General features: G+C 37.1%; 1 protein-coding gene across 7 annotated transcripts in view; it reads right to left on the bottom strand.

Annotated features, from left to right (window-relative positions):
- Positions 1–23,413, bottom strand: part of NIPBL (NIPBL cohesin loading factor) — a 152,501-nt gene that overhangs the window by 101,281 nt on the left and 27,807 nt on the right. For all 7 annotated transcript variants that reach the window (XM_056324006.1, XM_056324001.1, XM_056324005.1 and 4 more), the window contains one exon: positions 1,902–2,045. In XM_056324006.1, the coding sequence (XP_056179981.1) occupies positions 1,902–1,965 (64 nt within the window). In that variant the 5' untranslated portion in view covers positions 1,966–2,045. The remainder of the gene's footprint in view (positions 1–1,901; positions 2,046–23,413) is intronic.

The raw sequence follows: 23,413 nt of genomic DNA on the forward strand, positions 1-23,413 counted from the left end.
AAGAGGAAAGTAGACCAGAAAAGGCCAAAAAGCTAGCTACATCGAAAATTCACTTTCCTGGGTCCATGAAAACATGGCGAGTCTAAACTTCAAGTTTGCAGGCCGATTACAGCTCTGAGATAAAGGTTTTAGCTGAACCATTAGAAATAACTTCAGGAAAAAAACAATGTAAGTGACATGCACCCTTTTTTTATTTTAAAATTATTTACTTAAAAAAAAGGGGGGGGGTGTGTGCCAGTATTTTCCCTCTATATAGTGTATATCATTACTGTATTTAGAAATTAATAGCAATTGAAATGTAACTGTGGAATAATTAAAACAGCTAGCTTTCATTATTTGCATCTGATTACGCTGAATGCACCAGAAACTTGAAAAATTAGCATGATCAGCAAAATATGTTTATTAAAAGTATAAATCCAGCTAGTTAACTAGCCTATTCTACTGCCTCCAGGCATTGTGTCCTCATGTTTTTACCACGACAGGTCTTGTCCATTCCAGTTCCTTTCTTTCACCCACAGAAAAATAAGCTAAAGCAGCTCAAGCCTTTCTCTTTCAGCTGCCCCTGAGTTTCCACAAACTACACAAACATGACAGAAAAAGAAGCAAATGCACCTAACACAAAGGCTAATCCCATCAAAGGCAGTTCAGCATTTCAAGTAACTTGCACCAGAAGTCTAGCCAGTGACTTCTAACAGTTTAGGTTTTTTGCTTTCTTCAGAACCTTACCTGCAAATACTTAATGAGGAAAACATGCCCATAGTCCAGAAACTTGTTACTTTCATCCTGATGGTCCATTATTAGACATATATAACGATATGCATATACACATCTAAATGCATAAGTAGCTTCTTCCAATTTGGTATTTCAGAAGATCAGAATGACATGAAGAGGTGGATTTTTTTCCTCCAATACATCTGCTTTCTTTACTGTAAGCAATTAAATTCAATTGCTGGCTATATAATTTCAGTGTCTCTTGGAAAGCCTCCAAATTTCAACAGTGTAATAATAAAAACAAGAGCTCGGAAGAAGCACCTGGGTCACTGAGTCCAATTATCCTCAGACTAACAACAGAGCTATAAACTCTTTCTTACACTTCATAAACAAGATGCATCTTTATCCAACTGCTCTCATTGCAATGGTTGTTCTAGGATCTCATTATAGTAATACTAAATCTCTTAGTGTTCACTAGAATTTTATTTTTGGTCACATTATATTTAACCATTTGGTTATGTGCCAGTATCAGCTTTTAATTAAAATAGTTCTTTTCCTCTCCTCGCACTTTGTCTTCCTGTCATATTTAAAGACTGTACACACACCTCGTCTGCCCCTGTTGTAGGCTGAACAGCCAAGAAAACACTCATAGGTTCAGCTGCTTGTTCCCATTCTAGCAGCCATTCCTTGCATTTATTAAATAGAGCAACTTATTTGTACCTTGTACAAAATTAAGGAACTAGGTTTCCAGTATATTCAGCATATTCCACAACTCTCTTCAGTTAGGTGAGCATTAGTCTAATCCTCTCTCTCCCCCTCTTTTTTCAGTGAGGATGATGAGATGTATGTTTTAGAGAAGTATTTTATCGTTTATGTTTTTCTTTGTTTGTGGGGTAGCCAGATATACTACTGAATTATATTCTAAAACAATGAGTTCCTACGTTTTGGTTCATGTTTCATTAAGGCTTTTTTAACCTACATTTCATTTCATGTTTAAATTATCATGTGTTATTTGAAGACTTTCAAAATTCAATGACAAAATTAACACTTTTAATGCCAAATCTGATTTTAAACAGATTTATCTCTAAGAACCTCCAACATAAAACTATTTCTAGTATTTTTAAAATGCAGGTAATCACCAATGTGTAGAAAACAGCATACCAAAGACAAGGAAAAAGAAGAGTACTTACGGTCTGTAAGACTAGCAATCCCTGCAAGAGTAGTGATGGGAACATGAGGCATATCCCCATTCATCCTGAAGTTCTGGGATAGTAGTGCCTACACAGATATTTCAGATCAGGTGCCAGCTATCATTACTTCCCATTTCCCAAGCACTAAAAAAAAAAAACAAAACAAAACAAAAAAACCAAAATTAAAATTCTGTTTACTTTTTTAGAATTTTAAGTTCAGCAACATAAATGGAACAGAGACCATACCCTTAGCTGCATACTAAGTAAATTTTGTCAAGAGTGGATAGAACATGTAGGTTTTAAATATCAAATGGCATTATGCAATCAAAACACAAGCTTCTGATCTCAAACACAAAGCCATTCACCAAAAGAAGATGCAAGATAAGGCAATCAAAAGAAAATTTCCTCAGTTTACACAGTAACAACAAAAACTGGTAACAAAACTTCTGTTAGTTCATACTGCAGTGGGTAGGACTTAAAGTATAACCAGTTTAAGTAATTAGCTACTGTATTTTCTCCTCAGTTTTGCAGGAGGTGGTACTTTTCATACAAACAGCAGCTAGCAAAACCAAAATGAGTAATTTACAGATGCAAAAGTCCAGGAGTAAGCAAAGTGACAAATAAAAAATCTTAGTATATTTTATAAGTAGTAGCTATTTCAAAATAGATCTGAAAAATATCTCTTTAATATTAAACACGGTCTGGTCAAACTACTACCAGAAACCATGTCACTCCCTCCACAGAAGAAGAATAAAAACCCTAGCCACCACTGACCTAGCTCATTCACTTCCTGTAAAACACCACAGTTTATATTCAACTACTGAAAAAGTAATTTCTTCACTCAGTTTTCACTAACTACACAGATACCAACTGTAAGAAAGTCCACACTGCTAAAAAGAAAAAAAAAATTCAACTTCAGTTCTAAACCAACAAAAATTTACAAAGATCACACATTAGAATCCACTGTTATACTAATGAAACGACAAAAATAGACCATGGTGTTTTCTGAAGACAAACAAAATAAATTAAAGGAATTTTGTATATATGCAGCTACTTATTACAGACAGGCACTTATGTTAACAGTTTAGGAAATAGTAAAAAGACTTCTTTGGTAAACATTTATGTTACCTACTGAAGATACTGAAATAATGATTTGCTTACGCTTACTTTACAGGCCAATATTTTTGAAAATTACACATATAATACATACAACCCAAAACATCACAGTCACTTCCTTAGTCATTTTCATCCCATTCTTTCTTGTGCCACAGCAATGGCAATATGTAAGACACCACTGCTAACAAATAAGCATAGATTCCAAGCAAGACAAGGAAACTGAATGTTGTCGTTCCTGTTCAATGCTTCTATGAGCCACTGAAGTTAACTTTTCAAAGTTTCCTTGTCTACACACAACTGAATTCTTTGAAAAAAATACCAACACTGAGGTTAAACAGAACTGACAATGAGTTGACTTCCTCTGCTGCACCTGCCACAGTCTCATTCTCACCACTAAATTACCTTTGTTTATTAAAAATATAGTACATTACAGGTACAGAAATCTAGTTAAGGAAACTGCTACGGATAGATATTCTCTGTGGTTTTCTTTTTTAATTCAGGGAGAAAACAGCCTTCAAAAACCCAGAGCATTTTCACGTATTATGCCATACTCAAGGTGGGTTTTTTTTTCCCAAACGAATACCAATATACACAGAATTTCAGTGGTCCCTTAGTTCCATAAATAAGCAGTTCTTTAAAATAGGAAAAAAAAAAGGGGGGGGGGGGGGGGGGGGAGGCAACCTAACTTTTCCCACTACTCAGCCTGCAACAGCAAACACAAAGGAGCTAACACTTTTAGATTTTAATTTTTCACTGACCGGTTAGTAATTAAAGAAATTAAAGAACACCTTTCATGCACAAATTATACGTAAAATAACAAGGTCTTGCCTAATGATCTCCTCTCTTGTCTGAAACTGCATCAAAACTGACTTAAGCCACATTACTAATCAGGATTATTGGAAATGCTGTATGTAAGAGAAACAACAAAAAACAAGGAAAATAAAATCTTTTCACTTTCCCTTCCTGATCACCTGGGAAAGCTGTAAACATCAAAAGCTGTCACTACTAATTCAAGTTCTTTCCTGGAATTGCTGCTACAGTAATTAAATTATACAGATATTCAATGGGAAAAATTTCTCCAAACCCAGATATTTAAATTAGAATCCTTCTCCACAAATACATACAAAACCTCAACTGGCAAGATCCAGACCTGACATTGGAGCAAGTGGAGCCAGAATGGTCGGGGTAAGAGTAAACTTTCTTTGTAGGAGAGTAGAAGGGGGTGGTTTGTTTAGGTAACAAAGCAAAGGTCAAGAGGGGATGTGGTTGCTCTCTCTAAGGCTGTCAAAGACGGCTACAAAGGAAGAATGTTTCAGGGCAATGCTAACACAACAATAAATGCGGGCATGAATGCAAGCAAGAAGAAAACAAGAACAGAGCTTCTCACCATCAGAGCTGCCACTTTCTGGAATAGCCTTCTGTTAGGAGCAGTAGAGACAAACACCACCATTACTTTAAAGATGGATCATACAGATGTTACAGAAGGGACAGGATGTGCTAGCCTGCACCAGCTGGGAACTCAGCAGAGCAATTCAAGAAATGAGTCTCAAACTACAAAGTTTTTGTAAGTATGATGATGTGAGTAAACAGATGAGAGTAAATAGAAGACAAAAGAGATCAAGTGATGGGATTAGTTTATACAACAAACACAATATGAAGAAACCACATAGGAATATCTGGGTCCAAGTATTACATCTGTTGTGTTGAGAGCAAAACTGCTTCTGTTACAGAACTGGCAATTCCAGAACTCGTGACTGAGATCCAGTGAAACTAGAACTAAAATTTGATGTCACTGAGAACATTAATAAACTCATTCATTTAAAGAATTTTAAATATCAAGCAGTTGTGGAAAAAAACTGACAGCTCTAGACGAAAAAGGATTTTTCATACAAAACATCAGAACAGCATGCAACAACTCCTGGCTTAATTGACAGACAAGTTTTTTTGGGCGGTCCATTCTCCAGCTGTAACAGGAATTAAAGGTACTACATTGTAGTAGCTCATAATTAGTCAAAAAGGATCAACGTTTTCCAATATTTAGAAAACAAAATTGTTAGTTATATTAACTGAAGTAAGGAAATCAAAGAACTGTTGCATTGGGAAGTTTTTAAACAATGCATCAGAGTGTAGTGTAGCAGTTCAAACAGAGAAGTAGAAATCCACATTACATATATCCAAATGAGGTTCTTGCATATTCAGTACATATATATTCAGGTTCTTGCTTCTTTATAAGAAACACCAGCTACTATAAAAGATGTTTTCATGGAGGAAGAAACTACAGTGCACAAAGGATATGATACAAAGAAACTCTCAGTGAAACGAAAACAGTGAAATGGCAGCATATAATAAGAACAATCTACGAAAAAGCTACCATCATCATACACAATACCAAAATTAAGCCAAACCAAGACAGTAGGGAAAGTGATACTTAAAAAGTTTATGCTAGTAACATTTAAAATGCTACTTCTGTATGTTACCCTCTTCCCTTTTTTGTCACTTACGTATATTCTTCTTTACTGCTTACTAATACTGCAAGTAAAGTTCCTGTCAAAATGTTACATTTAAATTGTTGGGGGTTGTTGGGGGTTTGGTGCTTTTGGGTTTTGTTTTGTTCATTTTTTTTTCTTTTTGTTTGGGTTGGTTTTTTTAAGTAGAAAGTAAGTATGTGGTTGGAAGAAGTCCATAACATGGACACAGAAAGTACTCACTGCTTCAGTGGCAGCAGGTTTGGGCTCTATCATGCAGACCCTCTCTACAACTCTCTATATAGTCTGCATTTCTCACCATGGTACTGGATTATGGCCACAGTGGCAATCCAACATGAAACAAGCCTACCTCTTTAAAAAGAATGAAAGAATTACACACGGGTAAAATTAAAGGAGGAAGAGAGGATGAAAGTTGTGAACAATTTTGGTAAAGAGGAAGTGACCATCTGTCTGAAGACAGACCTCAACCAGGGAAGTGAGGGGGGGGAAAAAAAGCCAAACAAAGGATTACCCCACAAAAAAATTTCAAGAAAAAGGAAACAAGCTGAAATTGTATTTTTTCAGGTATTGCAGCATTTGACTATCAACGAAATGAAGAAAGGATTTTGACACTGGTTACCATACAAAGGTTCAAGCTCTGCACTTACGAAACATTCCTCTTTGCTGAAAAACGTTCTTCTCTCCTTAACAAAAATACTAGTTTTTTCCACAGCTTAGCTATGTGCACGCACGAGAATGGTGGAATACAAAATAAAGAGGAAAATCTGTTTATATGCAGTAATACAAAGGCTACTACTACTCAGCAGTAATGCAAAGATAAGTAAACAACCTCAGTGTTCAGAAATTTCCTACACAGGTTTAAACGTTTCATTCCCATACTCCAGGGTATCCTTTAACTTATTATATCATTGGATTTAAAAAATACCTTACATATGACTGACATTTCTGAGAAGAAGATCAGAGACAAAAATTAGGTGGATTGAAATTAAATTTTTTAGAAGTGCTATGGTTATTAGATCTCCCTATTTTTCTTTTTTTAAAGCATTCAACTGAATAGAATAATTTAAATACTGTTATGTTTTATTTAGTTTAGATTATGAAATCTTTATTTAGAATGAAAATACTTTAAAAAGTGGGTTTCATTGCTTATATATTGAGTAGCATTGTACGATGTAACTGCAGTGCGATGATCAAAGCTCATTTCTGCAGCTGCACACTCAAACTAAACTAGTACAACTCATGTATTAGCTATTTTATAATTTAGGTGAGCAGCGGACTTTTTTCTTTTAGATCAGCAAACACGCTATTAGAAATTTAAGAAGCCCTGCCTCACAGACAGTTTTAAACTTCCACATTTTGCAATAAACTACTTTTCTTGTCAGTTACTACATCAATCTCAGTTAATTATCAGTTCATAAACTGTCCATAAAAAAAAAAAAAAAATCACTTAAAGAATGAGGGAGAGAGTCAAAATGAGAGTGAATGAATATCCTCGAGCTCTCATTCAAATAAGATACCGTAACTGAGGTACATCTCACAGATTATCCACAAGAGGGCAGATTTCTGGTTTCCATACCAGAGCTACAGTTGGACACAGCAACAGCAAGTTTCTAGAACCAAATGCTTCAAAAACACTTTTAAAATTCCTAAGGAAGTAGATACAGTTGCCAAAACATAGTCCGACAGTTAAGTACCGGGGGCAGCATACACGTTTATTCCTAATACTAAGCTTCTTAACACTAATTCAATCTCAGAAAAAGTACTGGAAGTGAACATCAGCATTTATAAAACCAGTAAATTCACCAATGTACAGAATAGTTTCACCTTCTACATTAATGGATATAAAGAAATTAAGTTTGAAGACACAGTTACAGAAATCTTAGAAGCAGAATACCAGATAGAATTTAGTATACTGGTGAAATCTGTTTGGTTCATAAAATGATCAGCCAGCAAAATCAGCAAGGCTGACAAAGCAAGTGAAAAATTCAAAGGTTTGGGATATAAATTACCAAGTACAATTTCTAAACTAGTATTAGCATAATGTGTTTTTCTAACACTATTCCAATACTAAGTGCTCAGTTCACTACGAACTACAACTGTCAGAAAAGAAACCTTAGTGAAAAGTACTAATCTAGGCCAATTTTAAGTTGCTGCTGAATATAAAGTAGCGTTTACAAAAAAAAACGTAGAGCCACCATCTTCTTCCTCTGTGGCTACTGCCACATTCCTTTGGTCTTTTCTGTTTTACTCAACAATGACACTGAAGCTTCTGCTGCCAACGTGGTAATAGTGCCAGGGATGCCACGGTAAATGGCAAGAGCACTCCACCCTCACGGGACCCCACCTGGACTGGAGCTCCCAATATAAAAAGGATGTGGACTTGTTGAGACAGGTCCAGAGGAGGGCCACAAAGACTATCAGGGGGCTGGAGCACCTGTCCTATGAAGACAGGCCGAGAGGGTGGGGTTGTTCAGCCTGGAGAAGAGAAGGCTCCAGGACAACCTTCTAGCAGCCTTCCAGTACCTAAAGGGGGCTTGTAAGAAAGATGTAGGCAGACTTTTTCGCAGGTCCTGTAGTAACATAGCAAGGGGTAATGTTTTTAAACTGGAAGAGGGTAGATTTAGATTAGATATTAGGAAGAAATGCTTTACTGTGAGGGTGGTGAGGCACTGGCACAGGCTGCCCAGAGAAGCTGTGGATGCCCCATCCCTGGCGGTGTTCAAGGCCAGGCTGGATGGGGCTTTGGGCAACCTGGGCTGGTGGAAGGTGTCCCTGCCCGTGGCAGGGGGGTTGGAACTAGAAGATCTTCAAGGTACCTTCCAATCCAAACCATTCTATGATTGAGGAATAGGCAACAAGATGAGTATTAGGGCAACGGGAGTAACATATCACAGGTCAATAATAGTTCCAATATAAAAAGGCAGTAAGGTGCTTTTGAAATGCAATAGATTAAATGTGTTTATACAGAGTTTTATGTTGGTGTTTACTGTGGCTTCTAAAGAAATGTTATACTTGTGCATCTGTTTTCTTAGTGCTTTTTAAAGAAGGTTGGAGCGATTTTAATTGTTTTTAGAAGTCAAGAAAAGAGCCAAAAACTTGTGACTGGAAGATTTGTGCAAAATCGGCTGCTGCCTCAACAGGTTTACTTCTTCCAAGGTTTTTTTTAATAAAAGGTTATGAATCATCAGAGAAGGTCCAAGGACAGAAATGCAAGGTTAAAAATCGGAAAAGACTCCTGAATAAAACAGATTTTGGTTCAGTGTTTAGTCCCTAATTTTTAGCCTGGTTAAGACTCAACCTAATAAAAGAATGAAAAGTCTTTTAAGATACAAATAAATGTCAGTACACAACCGTGTTTAGAAAAGAGCAGCACTACTACCACCTAACATAAATGACACATTGAAAAGTTGAAAAAAACCCAGCTGCTACTTCCTCTCTCTTAACTGTCACAAGCATTTTGTGAAAAAAAATGTTGCAACCTAAAGCGTTCTCCATTTGACAAAGCTAACGTAAGAAGCCCTTTTAGTTGCTCTTGCTCTTCTACACATCTCTTAGCTATTTTCTTTCAATAAAATGAACCGTACCTTCTATCAACCACTGCATGTGTACCTGAGCATGCAAAAGGGCTTGTGCTCACCAAAAAGAGCACAATTATAGATGCACCTTTTTTTTTGTAATAAAAGTTCCACATGGAATATGTAGTGCAGGTGAGATGTAAATGTATGAACTACTGAAGTAGCTTGGGCTTTTCCCTTTATGTTTGAATTCCCCAACTACGCTTAGTACCATGACAGCTACCAAGCAAAGTTAGGTTTTTACAGTTTAATTCTACATTTGCTTCTGCAGGACAAAAAGAATCCAGTGGTTTTAGGTAATGTCAGGATTTTTACATGAAAGGAGAATCTCATGAAGAGGATATTTATTGCTTAAAAAGACGGAAAAGAGCAGCAATAGACTCCCTGACTAAGTGGATTCTCCCTCACAGAAGTTTTAACTGCTTTATTTTGCAGAACCGGTGAACAAAACTTCCCTAATAAGGCATTTTGTGTCCAATAGCTATCAGCATAATTGTGCCAACAAAAATTATCGTGTACAGGTTAACTTTTTAAAACCTACCTGTTCTTTGGTTTAGGTCAGGGGTCCTCAAACTACAGCCCATGGGCCGGACACAGCCCCCCAGGGTCCTCAATCCGGCCCCGGGGTATTTACAGACACACACACACCCCCCACCAGGGGCTTGGGGGGAAACCAAGCGGCCGCAGATGGCTGCCTGCCACTTCATCCGCTCCTGTTTAAACACTTGGAGGACCCCTGGTTTAGGTTTTGCTACTGTATCACTAGGATCTGCTCTTGTATCACTTTTCTAATGACATGGAGCCAGTAGTATCTTATTTTGGAACTAGATACAACATTTGTGTTCCATTCACTTAAATTTAATCCCCGTGTTTTAAGATGACAACGGAGCTGCCTAACAGTACAACTCTTTAAAAGCCTGTTTTGCATTAGTTCTCTAACGAAATAGTAGGAAATACACCTTCCTGTAGGACAGTATGTTTAGTTATTTACATAGCCCCATTGATGCATTGGGTGTTTTCCATAAAAATCAGTAATTCTGAGTTTTACATTTTTCTCTTTTGCTGAAATAAGCTACACTCGTTGATCATCACACCACTTTCTAAATATGATTTGATTTTCTGCAAAATTTTGGTCAGGTTATGTTGCCTAAAAGTACAGGCTTTTACTTGGTGCTTAAATGTCATATTTGTGGGCTCATTTTAAGGAGTCCTTCAGGCTAAGACTTGTGACAAATATTTGAGATGTTAAGTGCAGAACACTCTTTCCTAGTACCCAACCTAAACCTCCCCGGCACAGACTGAGGCTGGTTCCTCTTGCCCTGTCACTTGTCACCTGGGAGAAGAGACCGACTCCCCTGCCTACACCCTCCTGTCAGGCAGCTGCAGGGAGCCACAAGGTCCCCACTGAGTCTCCTCTTCTCCAGACTAGGTAACATCCCCAGTTCTCTGAGCCTCTCCTCGTTAAGACTTGTTCTCTAGACCCTTCACCAGATTTGCTGCCCTTCTCCAGACACAGTCCAGCAACTCTACATACCTCTCGAACTGAGGGGCTTAAAGCTGAACATTATTCAAGGTGCAGCCTCACCAGTGCCCAGTGCAGGGGGACAATCACTCCCCTTGTCCTGCTGGCCACACTGTTTCAGATGCAAGCTAACTTGTATACTTAAGATAATTCCCTACTTTCAAGTTCTCTGAAATTACCGATGTCACAGCATAAGCAAATATGCCATTAATAACATTCAGATGGAATCACAAAATCATGATGGCCATGCACAAAAAAGCTTGGGGATTTTTAATGTTTGACCTGTCCATGTTAAACACTCCCAGCTCATCCCCTATGAGTACCGCAGCAATACAAAAAAACACAGAACTGTTGCCAACAGTGAAAACATACTTGCAGAAGTAACAATTTGGAGCAAAACATAAGGTAAATATTTGTGTTATACCAAGTTAGTATAAAACAAGTACAATAAAGAACACTTGCTTTGAAGAAAATCTCCTTATACACCGAGATTCCCTAAACATTCATCTGATTTTTTCCCCCCCTTTCATAGGTTTAACTACACCAAACCAGTTTGGAAATTTTCTTCACACTTTAAGTAGAGTTTACTCAGTGCAACTTAATTTTACTGTAAAATAAACCCAACTGAATTCAAGATATTAATTCTAAAAACTTCTTTGAAAGAGAATATCAACTCAAATGTTTAATGTAGATGAAGTAAACAATTTTAAATTAATTCCTCCTGTTAATTTACATTTAACGTGTTAAGTATTATGCAGACAAGGTTTGAGTAATCCCTTTATTTCTGATTATTTGGACAAAATCAGTCACATATCTTGAAACCATTCAGCTGAACACAAATAATACACCTGTGAACTAGCTTCAATTTTGTTTTTCCAAGAAACAGGGAAAATTCTGAGTTTCACATTGTAAATGTCTCTTATAACTTCTGGTACAAACTTATCAATCTGAATAAAAGTGGGTAGAACAAATAAAAGAAAACATACGATTCAATATGACATTTCAAGATTGAACCACTGTCAAGCTAGAGGGAAAACTATGTCAAAACCAAGTCATACCACTGGAGACCAAGTGAAAACACTGCAGTTCATATGAAGAGATTAAGACTGTGGGCGATCAGTAGTAGATTTCATTTTCACTTTAAAGAGCAAAGCAGGATCATAATCCAAGACACAAAAAGCTGAGAAACTTTCCCACTGAGGAACTGTGCTAAAAATTTCACTTCATTTGCAGACTATTTCAAAAAACACAGAACACAGCCCTTCTGTAACAGTTACCACCTCCTCCCACAGGAATTCCAGAAGGCACAAGGCTAGGGGAGACAAAGAAGGCCAAAGAGCTTACTGAACAGTCTATGGAACTAATGTGATCACCAGCAGAGTTATCCTTTGCTGCCCTTTTTCCCACATTCAAGATTTATTTTTCTGAATTTCATGTCTGGTTTTGTTCTGCTCCTTTAGGTCTATGTTTCACCAGCTTGTCTTTCACAATTCCCAAGGATGAGGTTGAGTCACCCTTAGAAAGCAGCAGCTCAGTCTCTCAGACAGGTGGGCCTGCATACATGCATGCACACGTAGAGAGACAGAGGAATAAGATGGTAGACTGAGTTTAGACACATGCGATCAGTAAGTATAACTGGGATTCATGTCCTCTTACAGAATAGGGCTTCTGCTGACTCAGAGGACAGCACAAAGACAAATGAGTTAAAAGGAAGACAATTACATTTCCCAAAACTTCTGCGAACGCAGCTTTTAGCTGATTGAAGGCACAACACACAAACTTACTGTTTCCTGACCTGCCTTTCTCCTACCCCAATCATTTCCTTGTGAGTGTGGTTTATGTATTAAACCCCACTGCTCCACAGAACATAGTCTGCTCATGCAGGTATTTCTGAAGAGCTCTCCTTTCCAGCATGCAACACATAGAACAGCAGAAAACGAGTCACTTTAAATTTGACAGGACTAAAAATTATCACCAAGCTAATGCTGCAATTGAACAATACCAATTTTAATTCAAAACAGGTAGATAGACCATGACAACAAATACCAAAGACATTGCATATACTCACTTTCCCTTCTCTCTTCCCTCCAACCCTTCGAGGGAGAATGAAGGAATTGAGGACTACCACTGTGCTCATGCATCTGTGATTTACTGTATCTATTTTTTTCAACAACAACAACAAAAAAAAATAAATTAAAAAAATCACAGCGTGATTGAGGTGGGAAGTGACCTCTGGAAGTTATCTTGTCCAACTTCTTCCTAACAATAAGCAGGAATACCAAGACCAGGCTGCTCAGAAACCAGGGGTTAGGAGTGGGGTGGCAGTGTAAAAAAGAGGAAAGGAAAAAAAAAAACAACCCATGTACTCAAACTGATTATGTATTTTAATTTCTTTAGCAGCTATCTTTATTATACCTGGCACATAACTACCTGACTTGCTCTACAACATAATAAATCCAAAGACAGTTCAACCCTTGAGACAACATAACTAAGGAAAAAAAGTATTTAGCAAAATCTGAGGTTCCCTATTCAAAACTTAAAAGTGTAAACAATTAATTGAGTGACATTATATTAACAAAATTTGCAACAATTGTAGAACACTTTTTTCAATTCCACTTCTAAAAGCAGGTATTTGCTCCAGTTTAATTTTAAAGAAAAGTAGTGAGACTTAAATTACAAAGGCCCCAAGGGAAGTTGCATCTAATGTTTCTAATCTTGACACAAACTGCAATAAAATAAAAACTTTCCCTGATGTTCACAACCACACACCAACAGTACATACGATTGAAAAAGTCATCACAAGATAGAAGAGCATCAGTAATCCAGAAACAGCACTAAATTTTGCAAAGAATTAAGTCTACACCAAGTCTGACTGTTTCCCAAAGTTATTACATGTTGTAGTTTTTACTTTTGGCTTTTAAACCTATTTGTGTATTACTTCGATGGATGGCAGAAACCAAGTTATTTGCTGGAAGAGAGTTGACATATATGCTGAATAGCCGTTTTTTTAAAATCCCTTTTACTGTAAGTAAGAATAACAAACAAAAAACCAAACCCAACACAAACCACCAGAGTTTTTTTAAATGCATCTTGCAAAAAGAAATGGGTTTCTCAACATCTCCAACTGGAACAGTCTTTTTAAACAAAATTAAGATATATCCATAATGACAGAGGCATTTTTTCCTACATGACTCCTGGATGCAATGAAGTCTTCAGTATTCTCTTCACAGATTCATGGAACTGGAAAAGATTCAGCTTCCATCTTTAACTGCCAGTACTCTATATGAGCCACAGACTTTCTATTGTTGTTTTGACAAATATTAAGACCTTTGTTTAAATAAGTTCTCTGCAACCAGATGAAGTGGATGAACTGGGAACACTGGATCTAAGGAACTAACTTTTCTACTTCCCCAATTAAACTTAGCTATAGCGTAGTACAGCTACTACAGTTATTCAGCAAAGACAAAAAACAGCTATGTTCATCCCAAGGAATACAACTTCAACCAGCAAAACCATGCCCCTTCTATCTGGAGAAAATAAAGTAGTAAAATAGTTGTGTACTATCCTTAATTGCCAGTCTGCATTTACATTAGTTTAGCTGTAAACCTTTTACTCTATTCTGTTGAACTTTTATTTAATACACCTGCAGAGTTTTAGTACATGATACACTATAAAGATGAGCCTTAAACTTAAACATAACATCACCATATCAAATCTAACTACTCCACCTGCTACTTCCATTGTACTTGCTTCCCATTTCTCTTCTTTTGGAGAATATGCAATACAGTTTGCAAATAAAAAATAACATTGGTAAAATCTTAACTATAATGCCCATAACTTTGCTACGATCAGTAAGAAAAATGAAAAATTTGAGTAAGACTGAACCATTTCTGATAAGGTGCACTGTTAGATAAAGATGAAAATCTACCTGTTGCAAAGATTTCTCCTTTTCCCTTAGACCACCAAATACAATGCCTTGTATCTGTTGAAATAACTTACGAACACTCAGCATACAGATTCCCAAGCAAAGGGTTTGCTTCCCAAGCCTTGAATGAAAGAAGTGTTCTGGCCAACTGCTCAGTTCCTCCTAAAGGAACTTCTACTCCATGTGATACACCTGAAACATTTTTGCTCGTTTTAAAACAATGGTCACCACCTTTGCAACTGTTGTTGAAATTTATAGACTGCCTGTAATGACCATCTGACTTCCTTTTACCAACCTCCCTCAGTTCTGTCTTCCATCCATACTTTCCAAGTGAGTACCTTCTCCCAAGAGAAATTACTGTTACACAAAATGTGACAGTACATCATCCAAAGCTTGAATCATGCTAAAAGTTGCATTCTAGGTTTAAAAAACACAACAAACAGAGCAAACTCACCACCACCACAAAACCCCCCACCACAAAAACAACATCTTAAGATACCAGTTCCCTAGAAAGTCCTTCAGAATCACTCACCACAAATTTTAAAACTAGATGCAAAAAGGACTGGAATTGCCATAGCTCTTGAACTAAATTCCAATTTCTCAGTTCAGACGGCAATTTTTTGTATCTAGCCTTCAAAAACCATGCAAAGCCTCTAATGCAAGTGCTACTTTAATGTCTAGTATATTACGTGAGATAGTCAATCCTGGAAAGCTGTAAGCAGTCAATCACTCCTGTAAAATTTCCATTGTGTTTGTCCACCTCTTTTGAAATTTGGTAAGAAAGACCTCACTGCTTATTATTACATAATGGACAAAAAGCGTTTCTAATATTAAAAGGAAGCTGAATTCCACTGCATATCATACAATAAACAATAAATTCTAGCTGGAAATGAACTTGAGATAATAGTTTGAGGAAACTGGCAAGGTTCACAATACCAGCCTCTAAAGTGACAATTTGCTCTGTAATCATTTAGGGCATAGTTCTGCTTTGGAAAGCATTCAGGAGACATAGCTCGTCTTGCCCTCCCAAATCAGAAGTGATGATGCTTACTATATCAGTAAGTAAAAAAAAATTAGAGTATACCCACTTATAAACTAGGATTTTTAAGCTCCAGTGAAATATACTGAAACCCAAGACCAGTTTCAACAGTTCAATAGCAATGTTTTTCTTTGAGCACTGTTTATGAGAAACACTTAGCCAGTTTCCTCAGTTTTTATGAGTTATCAGTACCATCTTTTACAACCATTTTTTTCCCTTTCAAATAAACCTTCTGTTACAGTGAAATCAGGCATAAATCTAAATCCATTTTCTTGTTACCGTATTTATTGCCTAGAATGAAGTATCAACACAGACTACATATGTATGTACTGTAGGACATCGCCTTTAAGCTCAAAGCACTGTTCTGTGGCAGAAAGTTATCATTACAATTTCCACTAACACACAGAAGAACTTTAAAGCTGCTCCCCAGTAGCTTACTGAAGACTTAATGGCTTTCCAAGGAAAAATAGAAGAGTGAAAAGGATATTTTAAATTAGTAAAGTTAACACATGAAAAGACTTTTCAAAAATCACCACACCCCATAAAGCATCCTATATATGTTAATGCAAGTTACCTTAACTTTACCTTAAACGTAAAAAAGCGATGAACTATCTAGGCAATACATTGCCACTTCTGAAAGACGTGTGAGACAAGAAGCAGATTTTGCATTTCCTGGCAGTAAAACATATGTGAAAGGTAAGTTACTGAAGTCAGGACGTAATGCTATGAAAGTATTTTGTAAGAGATAGGTGGCACTTAGCAGCTGTGATGATACGCACAACATAAGTATGTTTTTCTGTCTTCAAGGAATTATGTATAAAAAAAACCTACAGAAACTTACACAGTTTAAGGTTGGAAGGGACCTCTGGAGACCATCCAGTCCAATGCAGGGTCAGCTACAGCAGGTTGCTCAGGGCTCTGTTCTCAGGTTTTGAGTAACTCCAAGGGTAGACTCCAGAACCCCCTGTATTCCAATGTTTGATCACCTTTAAGTCAAACAGGTTCTCCTCTAAACTGATTTTCGTATTTCAGCTTGTACTCATTGTCTCCTGTCCTTCCACTGCATACCACTGAGAAGAGTCTGGCTCCATCACATATCTTAGCAACATACTGATAGCATGCCCTTGAACCTTCCATGCCTCAAGCTGAACAGTCTTAGCGCTCTCAGATTCTCGTCAAATACCAGATGCTCCCAATCCCTTAACTATCTTCACAGCCCTCCACTAGACTCACTGCAGTATGACCATGTCTCTGGTGCTGTGGGGAGCCCGGAACTGAACCCAGCACTCCAGATGTACCTCACCACTGAGAAGCAAGAGTGGAAGAATCACCTCCCTTGACCTTTGGGCAACACTCTTCTTAATAAAGCACAGAATGCTGTTTGCCCTTACTTGCCACAAGGAACACAACTGGCTTACGTTGAACTCTATCCACCATGACCCCCAGGTCCTTTTCTGTCAGTCCAATTCTCAGCTGGTTGGCCATCTGCCTGTACATGCATGGGGTTATTCACTCCCAGATGCAGAACTTGGCACCTCCTTTTGTCTGTCCAGTTCTTCAGCATGTTGAGGTCCCTCTGAATAGCAGCAAGCTGAATTGATGCGTCAACCACTCCTCCCTATTTCGTCTGCAAATTGCCTGACTGCGCACTGTGTCCCATCATCCAGGTCATTAATGAAGTGCTAAACAGGACTAGCCCCAGTGTCAACCCGCATAGCAAATCACTGGTGACTGACTTCCAGCTGCACTTTATGCCACTGTTTACAATGCTTCAAGCCCAGCAGTTCTGATGATTTTTGACCCACCTCACTGGCTCCTTATCTAGTTTGTACGTCATGGATTTATCTACCAAGGATATTAAGGGACACAGTGGTGAAAGTCTTAATAAAGTGAAAGACAAACATACCCTCATCCACACTGTCAGTCATCTCATCATAGAAGGTAACTGGGCTTATTAAGCATGATATACCCTCCATATCTATACTAATTCTGATCACCTTCCTGTCCTTCATGTGTTTGGAAGTAGTTTGTAGAATTAGTTACTGCACCACCTTCCCAGGGATCAAGGTAAGGTTGACTGGCCTTTAATTTTTCAGCTACCTCCCTCTTGCCCTTCTTGAAAATACGGGTTTGCTTTCTTCAGTCCTCTGGTGTTTCCCCCTGTCACCATGACCTTTCAAAGACTGTGATTTTTATACCACCAAGTCCTACTTTCAGTATCTGAAAAAAGAAATACCCATTAAAACATAAACTAATAAACATGCAACCGTGATACTTGGAAACTACACAACAGCTCATGAAGATTCCAAGTTATGGCATTTTTACTGCAAGAATTATGTAAACATGAGGAGTATGACTACAGATGGGTTTTGTGACTATATAAATTACATACAACTGATTCCAAATAGTTTCCAGAACAAATTGTAAGATACTTTGTAACAGAAACTGGTGACCAAGCACAGAGAGACAAATACAAAAAAAGCTGATTAAGGCATAAAAAAATTGAAGAACTAGGAGTAAATGATCAGAGCTTAACGTATCTATCAGGAATTCAGCAATACTTTCAAAGGCATTATTAAAATCTGCCGAACATTGTTTACTCATCTTGTTTTAACCACACCATTCAATATTACACGTCCTTCCAAAACCAGAAAACTAGTAAAATAAGCACTGGAGATCAATACAAAAGAATAATAAAAATAAAAATCAGAAGGAGTCTAAGTTATTTCTATAAACTAATGATTAGGCTGTTTGAGTGAGGCATAAATGGCCTATCCTTCATTCCTAAAAGTTGACAGTTTCCCTCTGTTACAGGCCACTGCTGAAGAGTACAGAATTTCCCAGTCTGTCTTTAATTAGTACAAATGAACACAAACTAAGAAAGAGAGAAACATCATTAGAAAGCGTTCAAAAAAAGAAGAGCAGCAGGCAGGCAGGCAGAAAATAATCAGTTTTCCTCTGATTATTGCTTCAGTCTGGATTTAAGCTTTTAGTTATAAAAAAAGGCACAATTACCTAGTTCAACATCTTAAGAGCACGTATTTTATTTTTCTGTACCAATGCACTGACAGAAATGATCCATCAGCAAAAGCTGTACCTTCACTAGAACCACCAAGAAAACAACAGAGACATACAAATTTGTTAACAAATGTCTGCAAAAGTTTCTAGTGCATAGTCCATCTTAGTAAACTATATGACACATTAATATTGCCTCCTTATCAGAAATATCACTTTCCAATAGGAAATCTACTTCTACAAAGCAAAGAAAGAAAAAGGCTAAAATAAACAAAGTTACAAACACGAGGAGAAATCTATTATACACAGAGAGGGTGTCTGTGGATAAGCCCTCTCAGACGTAACCACTTAAGTAAAAAGTGAAATGCAGCTGGGAATTGTAATATGCTTATTCTTTAACAATTAAGATGATCAATTAAAAGGGTTACAAGCTAACAATGCTACTTTAATCCATTATTAAGCTAGAAAAGCAAATGTTACTCATTACTTAATTAGTGTTCTTTCTCCAGTTCTAAGAATTATTATAAATTCATGAATAAACAACTGTTAGGGTACAGCAATGTACAACAACAGATTTTTAAAACTTTAGGGATAAATACATACTGAAATATTCTGTCCCCAGAATAGAAACTTGTACATGCACCCTGAAAATTAGTAATGGAAGTGTCTCTTAAACAGAGGATGTTACAGTCAACAAAACAGGGCCTTGGGAGAAGGAACAGACACCATAAATAGGTCAAACTAACAAGTAACACCATAAGCTGAAGGAGAACCAAATGGTTAATGAGACTAAACAGAAAATTACTGGAACTGTGTGTGAATTATCCTAAGTAGCATACTAAAAGATCCACTCTCAAGCAAAGAAAGCCTTCTACTAACAAAGCCCCCTCCCCACAGGACATGCTGGTGAAAAGGGATGTTGTACCTTTAAGTGGAGACAAGGCTTGTAAGAAGCAATGAGAAATAAGGGTGACTAAACTTAATGGTAAACAACTACTCAAAGTGTATAAAATGTTTACTACATATTAAGAGGCGAGATATTTTTTGTGGATTACACCCTAGCTCCCTATTTTGCACAAACTACAATAAAAAGATAGAACTACCTCGACTGTGTCCGAACTGGTGCTGCACACCAAGTAATGGACCTGCTTATGCAACAACGATATAAATGACATGGAGATGCAGGATCAGGGTCAGCAGGACCATCAGATTTCTCAGGGATGTTTGCTTTTGAGATTGGACCACTGTTTCAGAAGATGCCAGCTGCTTCAACTTTGAAACTGAAACTTGGTTTATCTTTTAGCATTCTTGTTGCCTCATGAACAGGTATGTTAACACTGCCATCATCAATGGCCTATGTATTACATATATGCCATAATTTGATAGATAAATAAGATGAATCACATCAGTAAGAGATAAGACTGAAAAAAATGGATAATGGTCAGTCATTCTGTAATTCATAAACCTACCTATCTTCTCTTTTACTAATTCTTACTGGGAAAATATTTCACTTTCAGTTATATGGCTGACTTTTCTGCTTTTCCAAAACATCCTCAATACAGCAGGGTACACCTGCAGTGGAGAAAATACAGCATAACCACCACATGAAAACTAGTCCTTAGTTTAGTTAATAATGCCTATCACTAGCCTTACACTCAAGAGTTTAGCAAAAGAAAGAGCACAAAGAGGTCAAATTGTTTCCTCTCAATTTTTTGTTAAAGTAACAGAAAAGCATTATGATGTCTCCTGCTTAACACTACATCATACAAACAATCAAGCAGTTTCTTTGAAGTACGCAAGTTTTTTAAAAATGCAAACTTTGTATGGCTGTGCTTTCTAGAAAGTACCAAGACACTTTAAAACTGTGGTTTAAAAGCCACAGTTCTCGCTAATTCACCATCCCATGTTTCACAAGTTGTGTCCAACAGGCATAAAAACATGAATACACAATGCCTACCTTCAGGCAATTAAAAGTTTCTTTATCTTTCAAAAGACCTTGCTATGAAAGCATTAATTAATAAAAGCCTTCTCTTTTCCCCACCAAAATAAGGTAGGTTTTTGTTGGGGTTTGGGAGTGTGGGTTTTTTGTTTGTTTTGGTTTTGTTTTTTAAATAAGCACTCTTTGGTGTCTTCCTCCCAAGTCAGTGATTCATGTGCTGTGCTAAGATTTTTTCATTTGAAACTTCACCCAGAAGTATCACTTTTTTGAGAAATCTACTACTCACTTCACAAGAAAAATGTCGTCACCAGTTCCTACATGTGTACCCAGTCATGCTGAAATTATCATATTGTACATGTATTGCACAAGGTGTTACTTCACACAGAAAAGCATGAAGGAAAAGGACAGGAAGGACAGACTAATTACAAAAAAGGTAAAAAGGTATCACATCCTGCAAGTCTCAAGCAAAAATATTAACATGTATATTCTACAGTGCTGATTCAGAAAGATTGCTGACTGCACATGACTTTTGAAAATAACATTTAATGCAAAGAGGCAAGCAAAAAAATTGCAGCATGTATTATGCAGGAAAGAAACTGCTCTCCTAAACAGAGTCTAAAGTGTCTTCAAATGTACGCAGCAAACTCTCACAATTTCCTTTTTTGCTGAAGAGTAACCTCAAAATTACTAGCCATAATCCAGAGGCACCAAAGCTCAGCATGCTTCCTTTGCTCTATGAAGGAAAGCAACAATGCAAACTTCATCAAGACAATGAAGCCACATATAAAAAAAAAAACATACAGTGAGCAGGAAAACCCTCTACAAAGGCTTGCCATAAAGAGGAGAGGGGGAGGAATGTGTAAAGCAGAAGAGAAATCAAATCCACTATTTTCAATTTTATTGTGTCTACCTACTCCATTCTAAAACAGGCGCTTTGGCTTAAACAGAGTAGGTATTTGCCTGGTGAACTACTTCAGTTTCTTAACTATTTAACACAACCTAATTGGTAATTTGAAAGGAAAAAGGTAACAGTAACCTTTTACAAATCATTTGGGAAAAAAAAACCAAAACCCCCGAAGAACTCAAATCCACTAGACTATTTTCCCACAAGCTGTAATTTGATGGAAACACTGATCACCAACAGTTTAGAAAGTAAAATTGCTCATTTTAATAGAGCATTGGTTATACTGGCAAATAACAAAATCAAAAATCAAAAACACTGTAGAAAAAGGTAAACACCTCTGCAACACACATGGTATCTTGGGCTTTAATACAGCAAAGAGCAAACAAAACCAAAAGCACTGTAAAATAAATGCAAAAAACTAATACCAGAAGCACTGGTAAAGATAGAGAATCTCACTTAAGTGTTCAACTAATGATATTGACTCAGTTACAATGATGTGCCTTCCAAAAAAGGAGGACCTCTCAGAAGTTACTTAATTTCACAAATCAAAATGCAAAATGATTTTGTCTCACGCTTCGTGTCAGCTGTTTTCTGCAACTAGAAACTGTGTATGTATTACATAAGTGCAATTTCTCCAGTAATTCTAGTTGGCCATACAATGTATTTAAAAGTTTCAAGGTTATATTACTATCCTTCTGAACACTGAAACAGAAATAGTAACAACCATGAAGAGCCAGGATCTTCATCTACCATTTCTTCTGAGACACAGAACTTTTTAGCTTTTCTGTGTATCTAAAATCTTGTCGTTGAAAACCTCTATGAAATTCATGATAAATCCTTTAATTTTTATTATCTACTTCAGTTCAATTTCCCACTGAAGCACCAACAGATTCAGTGTCTCATGTGATAAAGAATGTCTTATAAGAGGGAAATGAAGTGTCTCCTCAGGTTTGATCCTGACTGACTTATAGTAAGCTTCATCCTACATCTTCCAGGTATCAATTACCTACAGATAACAAAACGCTGAATTCTTCCACCTTCCGAAGAGGTAATCCCCAAGAACCTTGTTCTAAGAGATGCCTATCCTAAAAATTACAGCATTGGCTCCTTCTCTGGGTGTCGGTAGGTAAAGCCATCAGATGTAGTTTAAATGGGTAAAATTCAGATAACTGCATCTGACAGCATTACAAAAAAACCAAGAAAAGTAAAAAAGTCTGTATGTATTAAGTAGCAAAGATAAAAAACTATGCATGATCCTCTGACATTTGTTTTACACACTTCTGGTTTCAGATGGAGTTCTACCTCAGAAAGCCAAATAAATGCTTCAGCTTTGCAAGGGCCAGTATGTGATAGTTCTGTGGTTGTACAGTTTTGCTTTGGGTCTGTTCAGGTTTTTTGTGGTTTTGTGTGGGGTTTTAGGGGGGTTCTGGGGTGGGTTTTTTTGTTGTCTTTTTTTTTTTTTACGTAACTAGTCAGTAACCCATGATTCAGTTTTAAATGTTAGCTGCAGAGAGTTTCTGAAGAATTACACTGTCAGCTACTAGGCTACTGCTTTGTACTACCTGTACAGATACTAAAAATACATTACCATTTTCTTTTAGCTGTGGGCGTAACTGAATGTTTTAACATTGTTCAGTAACACTCTGCACAATTTATAAGAAACTACAGAACTGACCAGTAACCTCCACAAACAGTAATTTTATGGTTTTCATCTTTGTGAGATTCCTGAGGACTAAAAAAATAGTCAAACTTTTAGACCCTGTAATAATCATTTTCTCATTTGTCCCTCTTAGTTCCTGCAGTTGTTGCAGCAGCTTCTAAAGGTCTGTCCTTCATCTCAATCTGTGTGGACTGGCTTTTATGTTTCCATGTAGAATCTCCCTCAAGAAATGACTCAGTTGATCAATACCTTGAGAATGTTTGGTTTAGTTTGCATAGCCTTCTTTTTAAAATATTTTAGTAACTACAACTGTATTTGAAGTAAGCCAGTA

This window comes from Falco biarmicus, chromosome Z (assembly GCF_023638135.1).
Source record: "Falco biarmicus isolate bFalBia1 chromosome Z, bFalBia1.pri, whole genome shotgun sequence".
Classification (NCBI taxonomy): domain Eukaryota; kingdom Metazoa; phylum Chordata; class Aves; order Falconiformes; family Falconidae; genus Falco; species Falco biarmicus.